This window comes from Lepus europaeus, chromosome 19 (assembly GCF_033115175.1).
Source record: "Lepus europaeus isolate LE1 chromosome 19, mLepTim1.pri, whole genome shotgun sequence".
In the NCBI taxonomy this organism is placed as follows: Eukaryota; Metazoa; Chordata; class Mammalia; order Lagomorpha; family Leporidae; genus Lepus; species Lepus europaeus.
Genome location: NC_084845.1, coordinates 17,160,654 through 17,178,898, shown reverse-complemented (window position 1 = coordinate 17,178,898; position 18,245 = coordinate 17,160,654). Strand labels below are relative to the sequence as shown.

At 55.5% G+C, this 18,245-nt stretch overlaps 1 protein-coding gene across 1 annotated transcript in view; it reads right to left on the bottom strand.

Moving 5' to 3' along the window:
- The window catches only part of PEPD (peptidase D), a 113,820-nt gene that overhangs the window by 78,887 nt on the left and 16,688 nt on the right, over window positions 1-18,245 (bottom strand). Inside the window, exons 4-6 of the mRNA XM_062176102.1 lie at window positions 16,997-17,060; window positions 10,104-10,151; window positions 8,453-8,514 (exon numbers count right to left, since the gene is read on the bottom strand). Coding sequence (XP_062032086.1) covers window positions 8,453-8,514; window positions 10,104-10,151; window positions 16,997-17,060 — 174 coding nt within the window. The remainder of the gene's footprint in view (window positions 1-8,452; window positions 8,515-10,103; window positions 10,152-16,996; window positions 17,061-18,245) is intronic.

Here is an 18,245-nt window from a genome sequence, read left to right as displayed (position 1 = left end):
AAATAAATACATCTTAAAAAGAAAACATGTGGGGTCAGTGCTGTGGCACAGTAGTAGACTAACCCTCTGCCTAGGGTGCTGGCATCCCATATGGGCATTTTTGTGTCCCAGCTGCTCCTCTTCCAATCCAGGTCTCTGCTATGGCCTAGGAAAGCAGTAGATGGCCCAAGACCTTGGGCCCCTGCACCCATGTGAGAGACCAGGAAGAAGCTCCTGGCTCCTGGCTTTGAGTCAGCCCAGCTCTGCCCATTGCAGCCATTTGGGGAGTAAAATACTGGATGGAAGACCTTTCTCTCTGTCTCTCTCTCTCTCTGACTGTAACTCTACCTCTCAAGTAAGTAAATAAAATCTTTAAAAAACAAAAACCCACCATGGTAGGGGCCAGCACAGTGGTGCAGTGGGTTAACCTGAGACATCGGCAGCCCATATGAGCTCCAGTTAAGAGTCCTGGATGCTCCACTTCCAATCCAGCTCCCTGCTAATGCGCCTGGCAAAGCAGCAGAAAATGGCTCAAGTGCTTGGGTCCCTGTACCCATGGGGGAGACCCAGATGGAGTTCAAGGCCCATGGCTTCAGCCTGACTCAGCCCTGGCTGCTGCAACCATTTGGGGAGTGAACCAACGGACAGAAGATCGCTTGCTCGCTCGCTCTCTTTCTCTCTCTCCCTCCCTCCCTCCCTCTCTCTCTTTTTCCCTCTGCCTTTCAAATAAATAAAATAATCTTTAAAAAAGAAAGAAAGAAAGAAACATGCTAAGTAAAAGAAGCCAGACAAAAGAGCACCTATTGAATGACTCCACTTACATAAACTGTCAGAGCACACAAATCCAGAGAGAGCAGCTGGATTACTAGTTGCAGGGCTCAGGGGAATGCAGACCTAGTGTAAATGGGTACCAGTCTCCTAGAACTGATGGCAGTGACAGCTGCACCACTCTGTAAATACACAGAAACTACTCAATTAACTGCACGTTTTAAATGGGTGACGTGTAAGGTGTGTGCAGTACATCCCAATAAAACAATTGTTAAAAAGTACTGAACTATACATACAAGAAATTTCGCTGTATATAAATTTTATGTCAAATAAAGCTGATTTCTAAAAATTGACAGAACAGAGAGAAACAGATAATCACAAGCAGTGTCTGAGATTTGCACATACCTCTCTCTTGCAGTGCTAAGGACAAGCAAACAGAAATGAGGAAAGATGTGGAAGATATGAACAATACAAGTAACCACTCTGACTCAAATGACAGACAGAACGTGACAACCAACGTATGCAGAGTGTACACCCTCCTCAACTGTATAGGAAACAGGCAACGTAGTGAGCATTTGCTTATGTTTCAACACATTCCAGTGTGTTCAGATTCAGAGACTGTTCACTGATCGCAACAGAAGTAAACTAGCAATCAGTAACAGGAAGCTACAAAATCACACACTGTTTCGAAACTAAGTAACAGCCTTCTGTTCAGACCCACTGTCCGAAGATAAAAATCACAATGAACTTAGAATAAGAAACATTATCACCTACAGAATGTAGTCAAAGCAGAGATTAGAGGAAAATGTATAGCTCTAAACACGATCTAGCAGAAAAGAACACGGAAATCAACAGTCCAGCTGCCATCCCAAGAATGCCACTTTCTTCTTCCTCAAGAAGCTGGAGGAAGAATAAATAAAACCTACTGGAATTAGGAGGAAAAGTAAAAGGGCAGAAATCAATGAAATAAAAAGCAAACATCAAGAAAAATCCACGAGGCCGGCGCTGTGGTGCAGCAGGTAAAGCCACTGCCTGCAGTGCCGGCATCCCATATGGGCGCTGGTTCAAGTCCCAGCTGCTCCACTTCTGATCCAGATCTCTGCTAGGGCCTGGGAAAGCAGAAGATGGCCCAAGTCCTTGGGCCCCTGCACCCACATGAGAGACCTGGAGGAAGCTCCTGGCTCCTGGCTTCAGATTGGCACAGCTCTGGCCGTTGTGGCCATCTGGGGAGTGAACCAGCAGATGGAAGACCTCTCTCTCTCTCTCTCTCTCTCTCTCTCTCTCTCTCTCTGCCTCTCTGTAACTCTGCCTTTCAAATAAATAAATAAATCTTAAAAAAAAAAGAAAAGAAAAATCCACAAAGCCAACAGCTGTTCTTAGATACAATGACATACTTGAAAAGGTGACCCCAGAAGACAAAAAGCTTGGGTTGGGGTACATCCCTGGTATGAGAGAGCTACATGTGACCCAGAGCTCAAGTAGGGAAGGAAAGACATGGCCCAGCAAAGTGGAGGCCTCAGCAGAGAGGCCTTGGTAGGCCTTCCATCCCCTGCATTCCCGCCCTCATCCACGTCAGATCAGGACACAGCACACAAACACAGGGACTCTCCATGGCTGCCTCATTCCTGGCATCTGAAAACACCTGTCTAGTGCCATCACGTGATGCCAGCAGCTGTGCGCCTGGCTAAGCTGGCTGAACGAGGGCAAGGACAAGAACACAGAAGATTCCAGGTCTCTGAGACTTTCAGGCTTCCTAACTACACCAACAGGACTACTTGATTCAATGTCAAACACGATGCGACAGAAATCAAAGCCCTGCTTGTAAAACACCCAGGAGACTCCACGCAGCAGTGTGGTCTAAGGTGAAGCAGAGAGCAGCAGACAACATAAATCAAGACGACAACAGAGATGCAGCCTCCCATTTTGCCAAATGTCACCGCGACCTTACGATGAGCAACGGCCTATCTACTCGACAGACACACCAGCAGAGCTTCGCCTTAGACAATGCGAGAACAAACAGGGAAGTGACTCAGCACAGACACTGAGAAACACACAGGTGGACCCACAGGCCCAGCAGCCCCACTCGAGTCTTTTCCTCTGTGCCCTGCAGCACTGCCACAGAATCAACCTGGCCTTCCATGATGTATACCCTGGTGCTTCGCTGCTCTTAGGGTCAGTACGCAGACTAAGGATCATTGGCACCCAAAAACCATGCCACCACAGCAGTTGAGATGGCTAAGTGACTGGCAGGCAGTCGTGCTGGACAAAGGGCTGATTCATACCCTGGGCAGGGAGGAGTGGGACCACAGATTTCATAACACTAGAATGGCCTGCAAATTGAAAATGTACGCATTGTTTATTTCTGGAATTTTCCATTGACGTTTTCAGACCATGGCTTTTCAGTACTATAAAAACTACCTAAAGGAAGCTATTCAGGAAGAAAGGTTATTTTGGTTCACAATTTTGGAGGTTCACAGTCCAAGATCAGGCAAGCCTCCATTGGTTGGTTCACTGGTCAGATGAGAGCAGAGCAAGGCAATGGTGGAGTGTGTGTGCAGAGGGATGGGCAAGCCAGCATGCAGAGCCCGACCTGGCTTTCATAGCCAACCCCACACAGAGACATTCTGTGCACCCACCCCCAGTGGCCTCAGGACCTCCTTCCAGCTCCACCTTCCTGACACCATAACTGCATTAAGTTTCCACTCTTCACGCCTTCAGTGTATGACTTTGGGATTTCATTTTCTGCAAGAGTTCAGGAACCACATCCATGCAAATTGTAGCACTGACCGTGGGTAACTGCAACCTGCAGGCAGTGAAACCAAGGCTAAGAGGGGGCTTCCGTACACGCACCCCACACAGGCACACACACGAGGCTAAGAGGGGGCTTCCGTACACGCACCCCACACAGGCACACACACGAGGCTAAGAGGGGGCTTCCGTATACGCACCCCACACAGGCACACACACGAGGCTAAGAGGGGGCTCCCGTACACGCACCCCACACAGGCACACACGAGGCTAAGAGGGGGCTCCCGTACACGCACCCCACACAGGCACACACATGCAGGTGTACACGCACAGGCCCACACACATTCAGAGAGGCATAGATTCAGACATACTCAAAGATCCACACACAGAGAGACACGGGCACGTGCAGACCAATGCAAACACACATTCAGATCAAGAACACACTCAGACACACAGAGACACACAGAAGGCTCCAAGACAGTGGAGAGGTTCGATTCTGGGTATTGTGAAATGTGGGTGATTTGGGTACGTGAAATTTGGGTGTTGTGGCTTCTACGTTGGCTGGTGTATTCTATAACAAACATGTATTAATTGTGTAAAAATAAGAACAAAATCCCACCAGGGCCTGTGAGGGTAGGAGGCTATGCTGGAAGCAGAGAACAATTTCCTGGTGGACTCTAAATGAGAGGCAGGCAAAGAAAGAGTGAGCACTGTAGGGCCGGTGTTGCGGCACAGTGGGCTAAGCCACCATTTGTGATGCTGGCATTCCATTCTGGAGTGCTGGTTCAGGTCCTGGCTGTTCTGCTTCCAGTCCAGCTCCCTGCTAATGTACTTGGGAAAGCAGTGGAGGACGGCCTAAGTGCTTGGACTTAGGCCCAAGTGCTTGCATTGGCCTGGCACAGACCTGGCTGTTAGTCATTTGGGGAGTGAACCAATCCCCCCTACCATGCTCTGCCTTTCAAATCAATTTAAAAAAGAGTGAGCAGTGTGGTCCCAACCCCCTGCCCCCCGGCCTCTGCCTTCCCCTGTGGAAGGCAGTACCCAACAGAGGCAGTACCCAACCCCCAGCTCTGGCCCCAGCAAGGGGGCTGGGTCAGCTCTTCAGGATCCCTCCCCTCATGGAGATTTCCAGGGGCCAACTACAAAGTCAATCCTAAATACTAACTCGATATGTAAGCTAACAGTAACCAGAAAGCCATGGTCCCCAAACCACAAATTGTCATTTCGCTGTAACTGTCAAGTTTTAATAATGTCCCTCTACTTCTTGGGCTTTAAAATTCCCATCTTTGAATATTAATATTCCTGCATTAACAACCCCCAGATTCAGCATTTCATATTTAACTGCTTATTTAAATGGAATTAATTTGTAACCAATTGTCTTCAACTATGCAAGGCAATTTAAGTCAATGCCAAAAGATAAGAAATATGCTTTTCCTGAATAGCTGGCTGATGTAAAATATCGACCTTCTTTTTCCTGCAGACAACGGCACGAAAGAGTCCTCCGCGGCTCACTGTCCCCGTCCAGGGCTCCCAGGCACAGATGCTGCCTGGCCCATGCCAGGAGGGCACCCCATTCAGCAGTGCATCCTTGACAGAAAGGGGGCCTCCGGTCAGGCCACGTGGCCGCCTGTGGCCAGCTCTTCCTATCCACAGTTAATCATCCTGTCCGGGGAGAATGTGTCCTACAATCTACTTTTGCAGATGCAAAAAGACCGACCCCATCTGACTTTGCTCCCAGCCTGCAGGAGCCAAGTGCTCTAGGCAGCCTCGGAGCCTGCCCTCTCCCTGCAGGGCTCCCCTGCCCACCTCAGCTGCCCCGGGCTCCCGCCCAGCACCCTGACCTGTGCTCCTCAGGGCCTGACAATGAGCACCTGCTCCCCACCTTGTAACCCACCCTCCCACCAAAGCCTGCAGTGAGACTTCCTCCTCCCATCCTCTTCCCGGGGCTTGCACATGCCAATCAGTCCATATGTGGAGTCATACCCTGAGCCAGGGCCCATGCTCAGCACAAGGCTTCCACGGACTGCCCCTGCCTGCTGCCTTTTCCCCAACACAACCACACTAAGCCTCACTCCTTGGTGAGTCCAGTGGTCCCAGGCCACCTATGTGTCTACACCAGCCCGTCTCTGCACCCCCACTTCCCTTTGTCCCTATCCTGCAGCCCCACAGCTGCAAGACTCAGGCACTCTCTGCTGTAGGCAGAAGGTGGTCTGGCCCTGATCTGGGGAGGCCGAGGGAGGTCAGAGGCCAAGGCTGAGCCCACACGAGATGGCCCTTGAGCGAGACAACCCAAGGAATGACGTTTAGAGAGAAGGTCACAGGCCAAATGGCCAGCTGGAACGGGGCCCAGAAAGTCCGGGATGGGTGGCAGGTGAGGCCACTGTTCTACCACAAGCCCCTCCTCCCCAAAGGCCAAGGGATTAAGCAGGGCTGGGACGCCCCCCCACCCAGAGCTAACCCAGCGGCCAAACATGAACTTCTGTTGAAGTGGGAGGTCAGTCAAAGATCCAAGACGGGCGGGATCTCAGAGACCTTTTAAAGGGTCCAAAATAACAGCTCCGGGAGTGAGGAGCTTCATCAGGGCAGCGAGAGGCACCCGGGGACAGAACAGTCGAGTACTGGAAAGTAGGACGACAGCAAGATTCATCTTGCTTAGAAAACAGGCTATTATTGTCCCCAGCCAACAGCCAGGGACGCACTCAGCAGGAGGGCGAGCGCAGTCACCGAGCCGCAGTGGCCCTCGAGGACAAGGCCTCTCCCCGCCTGGCTGGGAGCCAGCAGGTGGAGGGCAGAGGTGCTGGCAGCCCGGGTGGGTGGGTGGGAGGCAAAGATTGGAGCTGCACCTGGATCCCAGGAACACAGACATGACCTTCCGCAAGGAGCAGCTGGGGGCAGCAGGAGGCAGAGACCGGGCCCAGGTCGGGGCAGCAGCAGGCAGGAGGAGGGTCCCCTGAAGGTGGAAAGGGGGCACAGTGCGAGGATAGGAAGGGGACGGGGCCTCGAGGGGGGACACCGGAGGTGAAAGCCCACCGGGGGCCGAGGAGGGGAGGCAGCACAAGCTGGGCGGGGGACCCCACAATAGATAGACAGAGGCAAAGCTCTCATCCGTAGCACATCAGCCAAGGCAGAGGCCTCGGCCAGCAACAGGGCCACTCAGCACTGGACGTGGAGGGCAGTCCTCAGCCCAGCTCCCGAGGTGAGGGGCCTGGTGAGCGCCCCTCATCAAGGCCTATCTGCAATGGGTTGTAGGTTGGGAAGCTCCTGGAGAGATGCTGCCACAGCATGCAGGCCTCTGGCTCTCTGTAAAGTCTCCAGAGCCGAGTGGGTGGGGGTGGGGGATGCACAGCGGGCTCCTTCCTATGGGCTCTTGGCAGGGGTCACAGGGACTCAGCGGAGCAAGGGGCTGGGACCTGCTTGCTGGAGCAGAGGCCAGATCATGGCAGGAAGTCCTCCAGGGGGGCAGGACCAGGCCTCTGCTCCTTGCCACCACCACTATAGTGACGGGGTCCCCGTCTGCCTCTCTGGGGAACCCTGATAGGGCAGCCAGCAGCCCTGCTTCAGGGCCATTGAGCACTCATCCAGAACCACACCCACCATGCCACCCACAGGGCCCAGACCTGGGGGCAGCTCGGCATTCCCTGTAGCAGACACCCCTGGAGGGGACGAGCAGAGACCCCATAGCTGAGAAGCCCCACAGCTCGCTGAAAGCCAGGCATCAGCAATCCTCTAGTATACCTGGCCCACTGCACAGACGGGGAGACTGAGTCCAGCATGCCAACGGAACTTGATTGGGGTTGGCTTCCGGGTACTGGTCTATGCAGCACCCAGGCTCTGGGTGAGCACGGCCTCCTTGTCCCCACAACAGGTCCAAGTAGGGTCTGATGTGTGCACTCAGAAGGCAAGTGAACTGCCAAGGTCACAGAGCAGGTCAGCAAGCGGGCCACAAGGCAGAGACCCAAGCAGAGGCCGCAGAGACGTCCTGTGGCGGTGGTCAGAATGGGTGAGCGCCGGCAGCTGCAGGGCTGGGTCACACGGGGAGGCCTGGCCCAGGCAGCAGTCGCTGGGCCCACATCCCTCCCAGGACCTGGGGAGAGATGGTGGCTCCACGGCCAGCATTTCAACGAGCTGGGCTGATTGCTTGGGGGATCTCCCAAGGGGACACGGGGATCTGTGCAATGAAAAGACGGCAAGCTGACAGTGGCCCGCCTGCCCCATGGCTCTCCCTGCTGGGGGGCGGGGTGATGCATATTGATGAGCTCGTAATCCTCCCTAATCACCCCCGCATCACACGCGCAGAGTCCCCTGGCTCAGCTCATACATAATCATCAAGCACTTCCTCCTCCGTCACTGCCCCGCACAGCAAAGGACACCAGAGGACGCCGCAGTTGTGGAGAAGGCGTGGCAGGGGAGGGGCTGGGGTCCAGGCCGTCCCCTGCCCCCACCCCATCCACACTGGGGGGGCAGGGGTCTCCCCTTGAGGGATCTTCTGCTGCACTGTGGCGTGGCAGGTTAAGCTGCTGCTTGTGATGTTGGCACCCCTTTGGGGAGTGCTGGTTCCAACCCTGGCTGCTGCACTTCCAACCCAGCTCCCTGCTAATGTGCCTGGGAAGGCAGTGGAAGATGGTCCAAGTGCTTGGGCCCCTGCCATCCCATGGGAGATCCCGATGGACTTCAGAGCTCCTGGCTTCAGCCTGGCTCAGTCCTGGCTGTTGTAACCATTTGGGGAGTGAACCAGAGAATGGAAGACCATTTTCTCTCTCTGTGTCTCTCCCTCCCTCTGCCTTTCAAATAAATAAATAAATCTTGGAGAAAAAAAAAAAAAGAAAAAAATTATTTTTCTAAACACGTCCTCTCACTCTCCAACAGAATCCTCCTGTCTGCATATTTCGCATCCCGTGGAGAGACGCGAGCTGCTACACGACAGAGGAAGACTGTCCCCAGGGGCCCCAGGACTCACTTGCTGATGCCCTCGAAGGAGGCCTCCCTGCACACGCTGCCGCTGTCCGTGTTGACACCGCGCTGGGGAGAGAGGGGGACGTTAGAACAGATATGTCACTCAGGAGCCACGGCGGGGATGGGGGTGTCCCTCAGCCTGCACAGGAGGGCCTGTCTCTTGCAACCAGGCTCAGGATGGGTAAGAACAAGCAGCCCCCATGCTAGCCTGGCACACCTGTCCCTCCCACCGTTCCCAGCCAGGTGATCCTAAGACGATCACAAGGACAAGGACAGGGACAAGCCTGCTACAGCTTGAAAGGGAAAGGAAATGGGGACACCAAACCCCACAGTGTCTCAGGTGCACAAGGCCTCGTCTGGAGACACGTTGCTGACACCAGCCAAGTCCTTCAGGCACTGGTGGGGGCTGGACAGGAAGTGGGCCGCTGCCACCACAGCTCTGCTCCGGCCAGTGCTCTCCGTCACATGTACACCCTGGACTAACAGTGCCCCCATACTGCGGGCTCCTTGATTCAACCAACTGCAGATGGAAAGCATTCAGGACAAAAATTGTATATGTGCTGACCATGTCCCTTTGTTCCTGGCCACTATTCTCAAAGCAATACAGTGTGACAACCTTCTACGTAGCATTTACGTGGCATTGGGCATCCTAAGTAACCTGCAGGTGATTTCAAGTACACAGGAGGCTGTGCATAGGTTACAGGCAGGTACAACGCCACTTTACAGAGAGGACCTGAGCATCCAAGGACAGTGGCGTCCATAGGGGTCCCTGGAACTAACCACTTGCAGGTGCCAAGGGACGACTGAGGTCAAAGCCAGCCCTTCCTAGAACTGGGGTGGAGCTGGTGTGGGCAGGATTGCTGACAGCTGCCCTCCAGCCCCCACCCTTTTCCTGTGCGGAGGGTCCAAGCGGAACTCAGACAGGAATGGAGACCAACACCCCAGGGAGGCAAGGCATGGTAAATCAGCACTTCTGTCTCTAGAACTGCAGATCAGCATCTAATGCACACTCAAACAGAGCTCACGGGTCCATCTCTGACCGCAGCACCTACCACAGCCATAGCACTGCAGAGTGGGAAGCAGCGCTCGGGAAAACACACACAAGAACTATTTCTGTGAAATCAATCGACAGAGGAGAGAAGGATTGCTTTGGGAGGAAGCAGGAGAGTGGATACACTCCGCACACGAAACTCTCAAGGTCAAAGAAGGGCAACAGGCATGCTGCTTCATGGAGATGAGCCCGGCCCCGAGCCCGCCACAGCACCAGGAAGCCGCCCTGCAGCCCGAACAGCCCAGCTACACACAGGCACACAACAGGGGTGTGTCTTTCAAATTCTAGCACCACACAGGAGACAAGGGGGCGGGAGCAAACCGGCATTCTACCTGCATCCACAAATCCCATGAGCTCAGCCTGATGCAAACCCATCTTCCAAGCCGAGCTTTAACCCCTGGAGTGGATGTGGGGTCTTCTCTGCTGTGACCTCGTCACACGAGGACCCGGCCCTGGACGCAGCAAGAGGAGTGGCCGCTCATCACTGCTGACCATTCCTCTCGCTTCCAGTTCAGCTGCAGCCTGGGCAGGGGTAGGCAGTTTCCCCAAGCCTCCTCCCACCCCCGTGCCAACCCTGCCCAGCCCCCAACCCGCAGCCACTTACCAAAGTGAGGAGGACGGAGGGGTTCCGTGATGTCAGCACGCTGGCGATCTGAAAGGGCACATAGGAAAACCCGCTTGAGAGTAGCCGTGAACTCTGAAGGCCATGCCCGCCCTCTGTCACCCACAGCAATGGTGCCCACCTGCCCAGCGGGTCCTCGGAATGGCCTGTTCCATTTACTACAGATGAGAGAGCTGAGGCTTACAGAGGAGAGGGAGTCACACTTAACCCGGCACGCCTCCCGCCATTCAGCCTGCCTCCAGATCACCGGGCAGATCCCGGGCTCCAACAGCCAGCACCTCTGTGGCCCTGCCAAACCCTTCCTGATAGACGGGGACCCCCAGCCTCTTAGGACAGCTGACGCAGCCCTCCCTGCCCGAGCGTCATGCCCCCAGGCCCCAACCCCGGCTCCCCCATCTTAGCCACTCTGTCCATTTGTACTCAGAATGGAAAGGCCCGGGCCCCCGGGCAGGTTCACTCCCTCCCTCTGCCCTGCCACACCGGCACTCATCAATCCTCCCGCAAAGCACCGCATTAGCCTTGACACCTTCGAGCCGACCACCCTGCTGGGAGCAATTTCTTCCTCTGCCCACCCCCATCCATCAGCTCCTGCAGACCCCAGTGTCGAAGACCACACACACCCCCACCCCCAGGGCAGGGAACAGTCTCCTCCCCATGCCCCCACCCTAAACTCTCTCTCTCTCTCTCCTCGACACCACAGGAGCAGAGTGAGAAAAGATGTGGTGTGGTCTTAACAGCTTGACTGAGCTACCACTGACACGCTCTGCACTGCACATGTTTGAAGTGAACATTTTGATAAGTTTTGATGTTTGCATATAAACCTTTTTTTAAAATAAAAAAAAATACAGAGACACTTCAAGAGAAAAGCTGGAATAAACTGAAAACCATAAAAATAAAATGCACCTGCAGTCCCATCTCCAGAGACTTTTTATCTCTGCACATAAAAACGGAAATCTGTAATGACATTTGGATCATAGGAATTACATGCTTCACTTGTTTCCTGTCATTAAATATTCTTCAAACACAAATCTGAGCAGCCACTACCACTGGGGACAGAAACCGTCCACCGAATCTCTGATCCCGGCCTGTGCCGGTCACCTTACACACATTGTCCCCTGATCCGCCCGTGACGATGCTGCGCTGAATACCCATGCTCACAGAACGGGAAGGGTTAGGGGTCAGCGGACTCCGCCAGGTTCACACTGAAAATATGGTAAAAGCCCGGACTTGAACCTCTGGCTGCACGATCCTCTCTCTTAACCGGCACAGGAGAACGTGTTCAGGCGTTCCTGTACTGGCCACTTCATTCTAATGACTGCTTACTGTTGACGATGCTGTGAGGAACATCCTGGGACATCAGGCTCTACGAGAAGCTTTCAACAAGTTCCGGGAGGGGCGTGTGCTGGGCCTGCTGGTTAAGATGCCTGTGTCCCGTATGAGAGTGCTTGCGCTTGGTTCCCAGCTCCAGCTCCTGACTCCAGCTTTCTACTAACGCGGACCCGGGGAGGCAGCGGTGAGGGCTCCAGCAGCTGCGTTTCAGCCACCCATGGAGGAGACCTGGGTTGGGTTCTGAGCTCCCAGCCTCGGCTGGACCCGATCCTGGCCATCGCAGGCATATGGGAAGTGAACCCGTGGATGGGAGCATCCAGTCTCTCACTCTCTATGCCTCTCAAATACATAAATTCATAGATTTATAGAAATGTGTACTATGAAAAAACTCCATATGGATTTCCAAAATCGGGGGCATCAAAATAAACCTATCTTTTAATTCCATGTTTCCACAAACTGCTTAAAGTACTGATTTCCTTAAAATTAAATTTCTTAAATGTTGTTTCCAGGGCTGGTGCTGTGCTGTAGTTGGTAAAACCACTGCCTGCAGTGCCAGCATCCCATATGAGCACCAGTTCGAGTCCCAGCTGCTCCACTTCCAATCCAGTTCCCTGCTGATGGCCTGGGAAAGCAGTAGAAGATGGCCCAAGTCCTTGGGCCCCTGAACCCACGTGGGAGTCCCAGAAGAAGCTCCTGGCTCCTACCTACAGATCTGCCAACTCTGGCTAGTGTGGTCACTTGGGGAATGAACCAGTGATGGAAGACACCTCTCTCTCCCTGCCTTTCAAATAAATAAATAAATCTTTTTAAAAAAATGTTATACACACACACACACACACACACACTGGTCAAATCTGACCCGGACTGCCACGTCAAAAGCCACACAGCAGGTCAATCTGTGCAACGGCGAGCGCTCAGTGGCTGCCGCGGGGATGGGGGTCCAGAGCCGAGTCCCACAGGCTGAGCGCTGCACCCAGGAAAGGCTTAGCTGAGTCCCCACCTCTCCCTCAGCCCTTCCTGTAGGAGGGGGCGGCTCGTTAAGAGGAACAGAGCCGGCTGGCGCCGTGGCTCAACAGGCTAATCCTCCACCTTGCGGCGCCAGCACACCGGGTTCTAGTCCCGATCGGGGCGCCGGATTCTGTCCCGGTTACCCCTCTTCCAGGCCAGCTCTCTGCTGTGGCCAGGGAGTGCAGTGGAGGATGGCCCAAGTGCTTGGGCCCTGCACCCCATGGGAGACCAGGAGAAGCACCTGGCTCCTGCCTTCGGATCAGCGCAGTGCGCTGGCCACGGCAGCCATTGGAGGGTGAACCAATGGCAAAAGGAAGACCTTTCTCTCTGTCTCTCTCTCACACTGTCCACGCTGCCTGTCAAAAAAAAAAAAAAAAAAAAAGAGGAACAGAGCCGGCGGTGGGGGCCCTGGGTGTGTTGTTTCACAGATGCGAAGGTCTGCATTCATCAGCACGGAACGGCTCGTCAATTACGGCTGCAGAATCAGAGAGTGAGAAGGCGCTTGGGGATTGTATCTGCTATTGTCCTTGGGAGAAAGGAGCAGGATAACAAATGTGCGAGCTGATGGTTTTCTCCCCGCAACGACTCTCCGACGTGCTGCTTAGGAATAACGGAGGGGCAGGCGGCCCTCGCCGTGCCGCCTGATACACAGGCCGATTGCGGCTGCGAGTCCTGGCAGGGCAACGTCTTTGATGGATCACAATGGCCTGAGTGGGCCCCATCACTTCTGAGGCGGCAGAACCCCGCCTGGCCTGGCAGCTCTGTCCGCCCTTCCCATGAAGACCCAACACACTGTGCTCTCAGCACACCCCGGTCCTGTGCCTCAAAACTAAGGGAACATGACGTGCTGTGTGTCGCTGGCACAAACGCAGTCCTCCCCAACCCCCACCCTACCCCACCCCCACACTGCATGGTGCTATCACAGTGCTTCCACAGAGCCTGGCCATCCGCTCCCACAAACCAGGGCTGTGAAATGCCCTGTATTGCTCCAGGCCATGGGCAGCATCGACTTCCCAGGCAGCTGGGCCCATCAGGCAGGTCAGGCTAGGGGGGCGCCAGCAGGAAGCATCAGAGGCCTGGGCCTGGGGTTGTGGCTCCACCCCTGGGGACCATCAGAGTCTGGCCACGCCCCCTCAACCAGGGCCACTCTTCACAGGGTGCAGATCCAAAGACAGAGGCACACTTGCGTCCTGGCCAGCGTGGTTGTGGTTGAGAAAACCCACAAGGCTGCCGAGGGCCGGGCATCCCCCTGTGAGCAAGGAAGCTCTGGAAAACAACCCATGCTCCCAGGCGGTCTCCGGAAACTGCAGGTAGCGCACACGGGCGGCCGGCAAGGCCTTTGAAATTCTGAGTGTGTTCTGGAAATGGAAATACCAGAAAACGTCCTGATCTGGATGCGCAGCCAGTCTTCCACGGTCGGAGCGCCTGGCAGACCGGGGGCCGGCAGTCCTGCAGAGCGGCTGCCCTGCCAGGGGCTGTCACTCCCTACCATCACCAAGGCCGCCCTTCACACTGAAGATGCCTCTATTTCGCCATATCCAGCCCAGTTCTCCTTCCCCTCCCAGAGACCAGTCTCAACAGTGCTGCATCTTCCCCAGATCCAAGACCAAAAATGGGGCCAGCGCTGTGGCGTAGCGCGTAAAGCCACTGCCTGCAGCACCGGCATCCCATATGGGCACCAGTTTGAGTCCCAGCTGCTCCACTTCCAATCCAGCTTTCTGCTATGGCCTGGGAAAGCAGTGAAAGATGGCCCAAGTCCTTGGGCCCCTGCACGTGTACAGGAGACCCGGGGGAAGCTCCTGGTTCCTGGTGTCAGATCAGCCCAGCTCTGACCACTGCAGCCATTTGGGGAGTAAACCAGTAGATCTCTCCCTCTCTGCCTTCTATAACTCTGCCTTTCAAATAAATAAATAAATAAATCTCTTGAGAGAGAGAGGGAGAGTGAGAGACAGACCAAAATACCAGCTAGCGGCCAGAAGGACCCTGACTCATCCATCAGCTGAGTCCTTGAGACAGGACCCCTGCTGGCTGCCCTCTCCAGCTCTCACAGGGAAGGAGCCCTGGAGGGCAGCCCCAGGGGGAAACAACACCAAGAAGCAGTTGAAGGAGGCGGGAGACACACAGGCACTTCAGAGTGACAGAGTGAAAACTGGTATTAAAAGTTTATTTCAGGCCAGCGCCATGGCTCACTAGGCTAATCCTCCACCTGCGGCACCGGCACACCGGGTTCTTGTCCCGGTCAGGGTGCCGGATTCTGTCCCGGTTGCTCCTCTTCCAGTCCAGCTCTCCGCTGTGGCCTGGGAGTGCAGTGGAGGATGGCCCAAGTGCTTGGGCCCTGCACCCGCGTGGGAGACCAGGAGGAGGCAACTGGCTCCTGGCTTCAGATCGGCGCAGCGCCAGCCGTAGTGGGCATTTGGGAAGTGGAAGACCTTTCTCTCTGTCTCTCTCTCTCTTACTGTCTATAATTCTACCTGTCAAATAGATTTTTTTAAAAAAGTTTATTTCAAGAAGCCAATGTTGGGGTACAGCAGGTTAAGCCTCCACCTGCGACACTGGCATCCCACGTGAGTGCTGGTTTGAGGCCCAGATGCTCTATTTCCAATCCAGCTTACTGCTAATTTGCCTGGAAAAGCAGCGGAAGATGACCTGAATGCTTGGGCCCCTGCCACCCATGTGGGAGACCCAAATGGAGTTCCTGGTTCCTGGCTTCAGTCTGGCACGGCCACCGTTGTTGTGGCCATTTAGGGAGTGAACCAGCAGATGAAACCTCTCTCTTCCCTGCTGCCCCGCCCCTCGCACTTTCCCTCCCTTTCCGTCACTCTGCCTTTCAAATAAATGAATAAATCTTTTAAAAAAAAAAAAAAGCTTAATTTACAGCAGAAAAAATTGGGAAATCCATGCATACTCATATACCTTGCAAGTGTCAGAAACAAAGTCAAAATCAAGAGCAAGCAGGTCCCTTTTTCTCTCGTACTCAGAAATACAAGCCAAGGGACCGGTGGCCTCATCTAGGCCTGCCAGTGAGTGTTCAGTCCACTGCAAATCCTATGCCCAACACAGGGTACTAACAGACTGCTGGATGCTGAGTCTGTTAAATGCTTGGTACCAAACTCCCAACACAGAGAGGCCCCTCCCTCTCCAGGATCCAAACAGGAAAGAGGCATCGGAGAAACAGGCCCGTGGGTGCGAGGGTGTCCCTTCACGAGGCCTCCTGGGGTGGTGGCTGCTCTCCCACGCACTCCCTCCTGTGCCTGGGCTGCCAAGGTCAGCCCTGGTCTCACCCTCCTCTGATGCCCACATGTTCCTGTGCCTGGGCAGAGAGGAAGGAACTACAGCAAGTCTTTGAGACAAATGCCAGACAGAAAGGAACAGGTCAGAACCCAGCCAGTGCCCACAACGTCTACTGCATTCAGGGGAAGGGCACCGGTGTGGAGTAGAGTCAGCAAGGGATTACCTGAACAGGTGCTGGGCCCTGAAGGATGGGGCGCGGTGGAAATGGCATCCCGGAACAGCACAGCCTTGTGTCTGCCTTGGTCAAGGTGAGCTGCCTGCCAGGAGCAGGCTGGCCTAGGTCCCTGATGCCGGGACAGACCATCGCTCACAGAGCCACGTGTCCAGCCAGGGTCCCCGGGAGCCTGGTACTGGCACCCTGACATAGGCTGAGTCCTGCAAAGTGGGAGGGGAAGGGGGACTGGCTTGGTCCCCAGCTGGTGGTTCCCCTGGCCACTTCCTCACTACCTCCCTGGCTCGAGTGTGCACACACTTGACCTGCCTGGGGACATGCGACATTTGGCCATGGGTGCCCTGTCCACTGAACTTTGCCAGGCCAGGGCTGGACCTCCAGTAGCAGGCCCTGACTCCTGCGTGTTCCACATTCTACCCAGCATGATGTGCACAGAATGTGGGCTTGTGATGGTGCCCAGGCACAGAGGAGCTGCAGCGTTAGGGACCTTGTCACTTGGGTCACTTATACTACAGGGCTCCCGGCCGCGCTCTAACCTCTGCTGAGCCCCGCCCTATCAGCGCAGCCCCTTTCACCTGCTTGGGTTCAGGACAGATTCAAAACCCCAGGAGGAGAGTCGCTCACAAGCCCAGACCACATGACACCCACAGGACAGCCAAGTGGGAAATGGATTCGGGACAGCGGGCTCCAACTGCATTCTACCGCACAGACCTGCACGGCCTGGAGCTCTGCTGACAGCTCTGCCTGAGGGGAGGGCTCCTGATGCGTGAAGACCCAGGCGCAGACCAGGGTGTGACTTAGGTCACACAGGGCCCCTGCTGCAGACCGGCCTCCGAGCCTCCTCCCCAGCGCATCTCAGCGGCCACAAGCCAGGTCACCACACACTTCCCTCCATTAAGTCACGGGCATTGTGCAGGCAGAGAAGTGACTTCCTCTGAGGCTGTGTGTTTCCCGCCTACCAGAAGCAGCTGGTGGCTGGGTGATGTTGTCCCTGAAGTCCAGCCAGGCTGTGGCAGGGGGAGGAGGCTCCGGGAAGCCCGGAGCAGCTGGGAGAGAAGAGGCGTCAGCTACTCACCTCGTCAGAGTACTGGACGTCGTCCACGGAGTATTTCTCTTTGAAGTGCTCCTTGGAATGGATCCTCAAAGGCAAACACAGGGATATGCCATGGTCAGGGCTTGGCAATGGCCCGGCACACAAACCCAGGCCGTGAAGCCCCAGGACCCTGCCCATCCAAACACTGGCACGGAGTGGGTCTGCCCAGCACAGTCTCAAAGACAGAGTCCTGAGCCGCAGTGCCACCTGAGCCTCACCTGCCTCCCTCAGCACCTACCCCACCCCCCGACTCGCTTTCACTCCTCTGTGACCCTGGCCACCTGCAGCCAGCAGCTGCAGCCAGCGCCCTGGTCATTTCCTCCTCGCCAGGGAGAGCCCGCCCTTCAGAGCAAGAACCAAGCTGCCTCCCAGGCCAGGACGGAGCCTTGTCACAGGAAAGCTAACATATTAGCAGCCTGAAGAAGTATCAGTCTGACAGCGTGATGAGAAAACTGCTCGCTCCTCGCTGGCGAGAAGACCCGGCGCAGACGAGGGTGGCCGGCCCTTGCCTGTCCCGTGATGGGCCCCTGGCTGTGGCTGCTGTGGGCAGGCCCCACCTCAGGCTCTTGGTGGGCAGATGAGTCAGTGCCGCTGTGGGAGACAGAGCCTACATGCAGAGGAAAGTGAATTTCATGGGGGGCCATCGCCAGCCAAGTCCAATGACGCATGCACATGCCATCCCACCCTGGCACGTCAGCACGGGGGGATGCAGCCCATCCTCACCACATGCCCACACGAAGGAGGGCTCAGTCGGAAAACAGCAGATGGATCTGGGTTGTGCTTCCTGGGCCCGAGAGGGGTGAGGGGGTGGGAGAGGGCTGCCGGGGAGGGAGGTGCAGATCCAGCAGGGCAGGACGACACCTTGCGACTCAGAGGTGACCACCTTGATGGGCGAGTTCCTGCATAAGTGTCCTGCGTGCTACTCTCGGCCACTGTGACACAAAGACCAGCAGCACTGCCCAGGAAGTGGAATGCCTGGCTCTCTCTGGTCCTCCACCATGTCCCTCTCTGCCCACTAGGGTGGCAGAAGCACAACCCTGGATCCAGGGGCAGACGGGGTGGCGGGAGAGGCGGCAGAGACTGGCAGTGGGGCTCAGAGCTACACGCACAGAGCAGAGTTCAGTGCGAGGAGACCCTGGTCACTGCCACCAGGACGCCCCCGCTGCTTCTCCCTTTCGGCCTCTGCAGTGCTTGCCCGGTATCAAGCTCCTGCAGTGAATGACATGTGCTC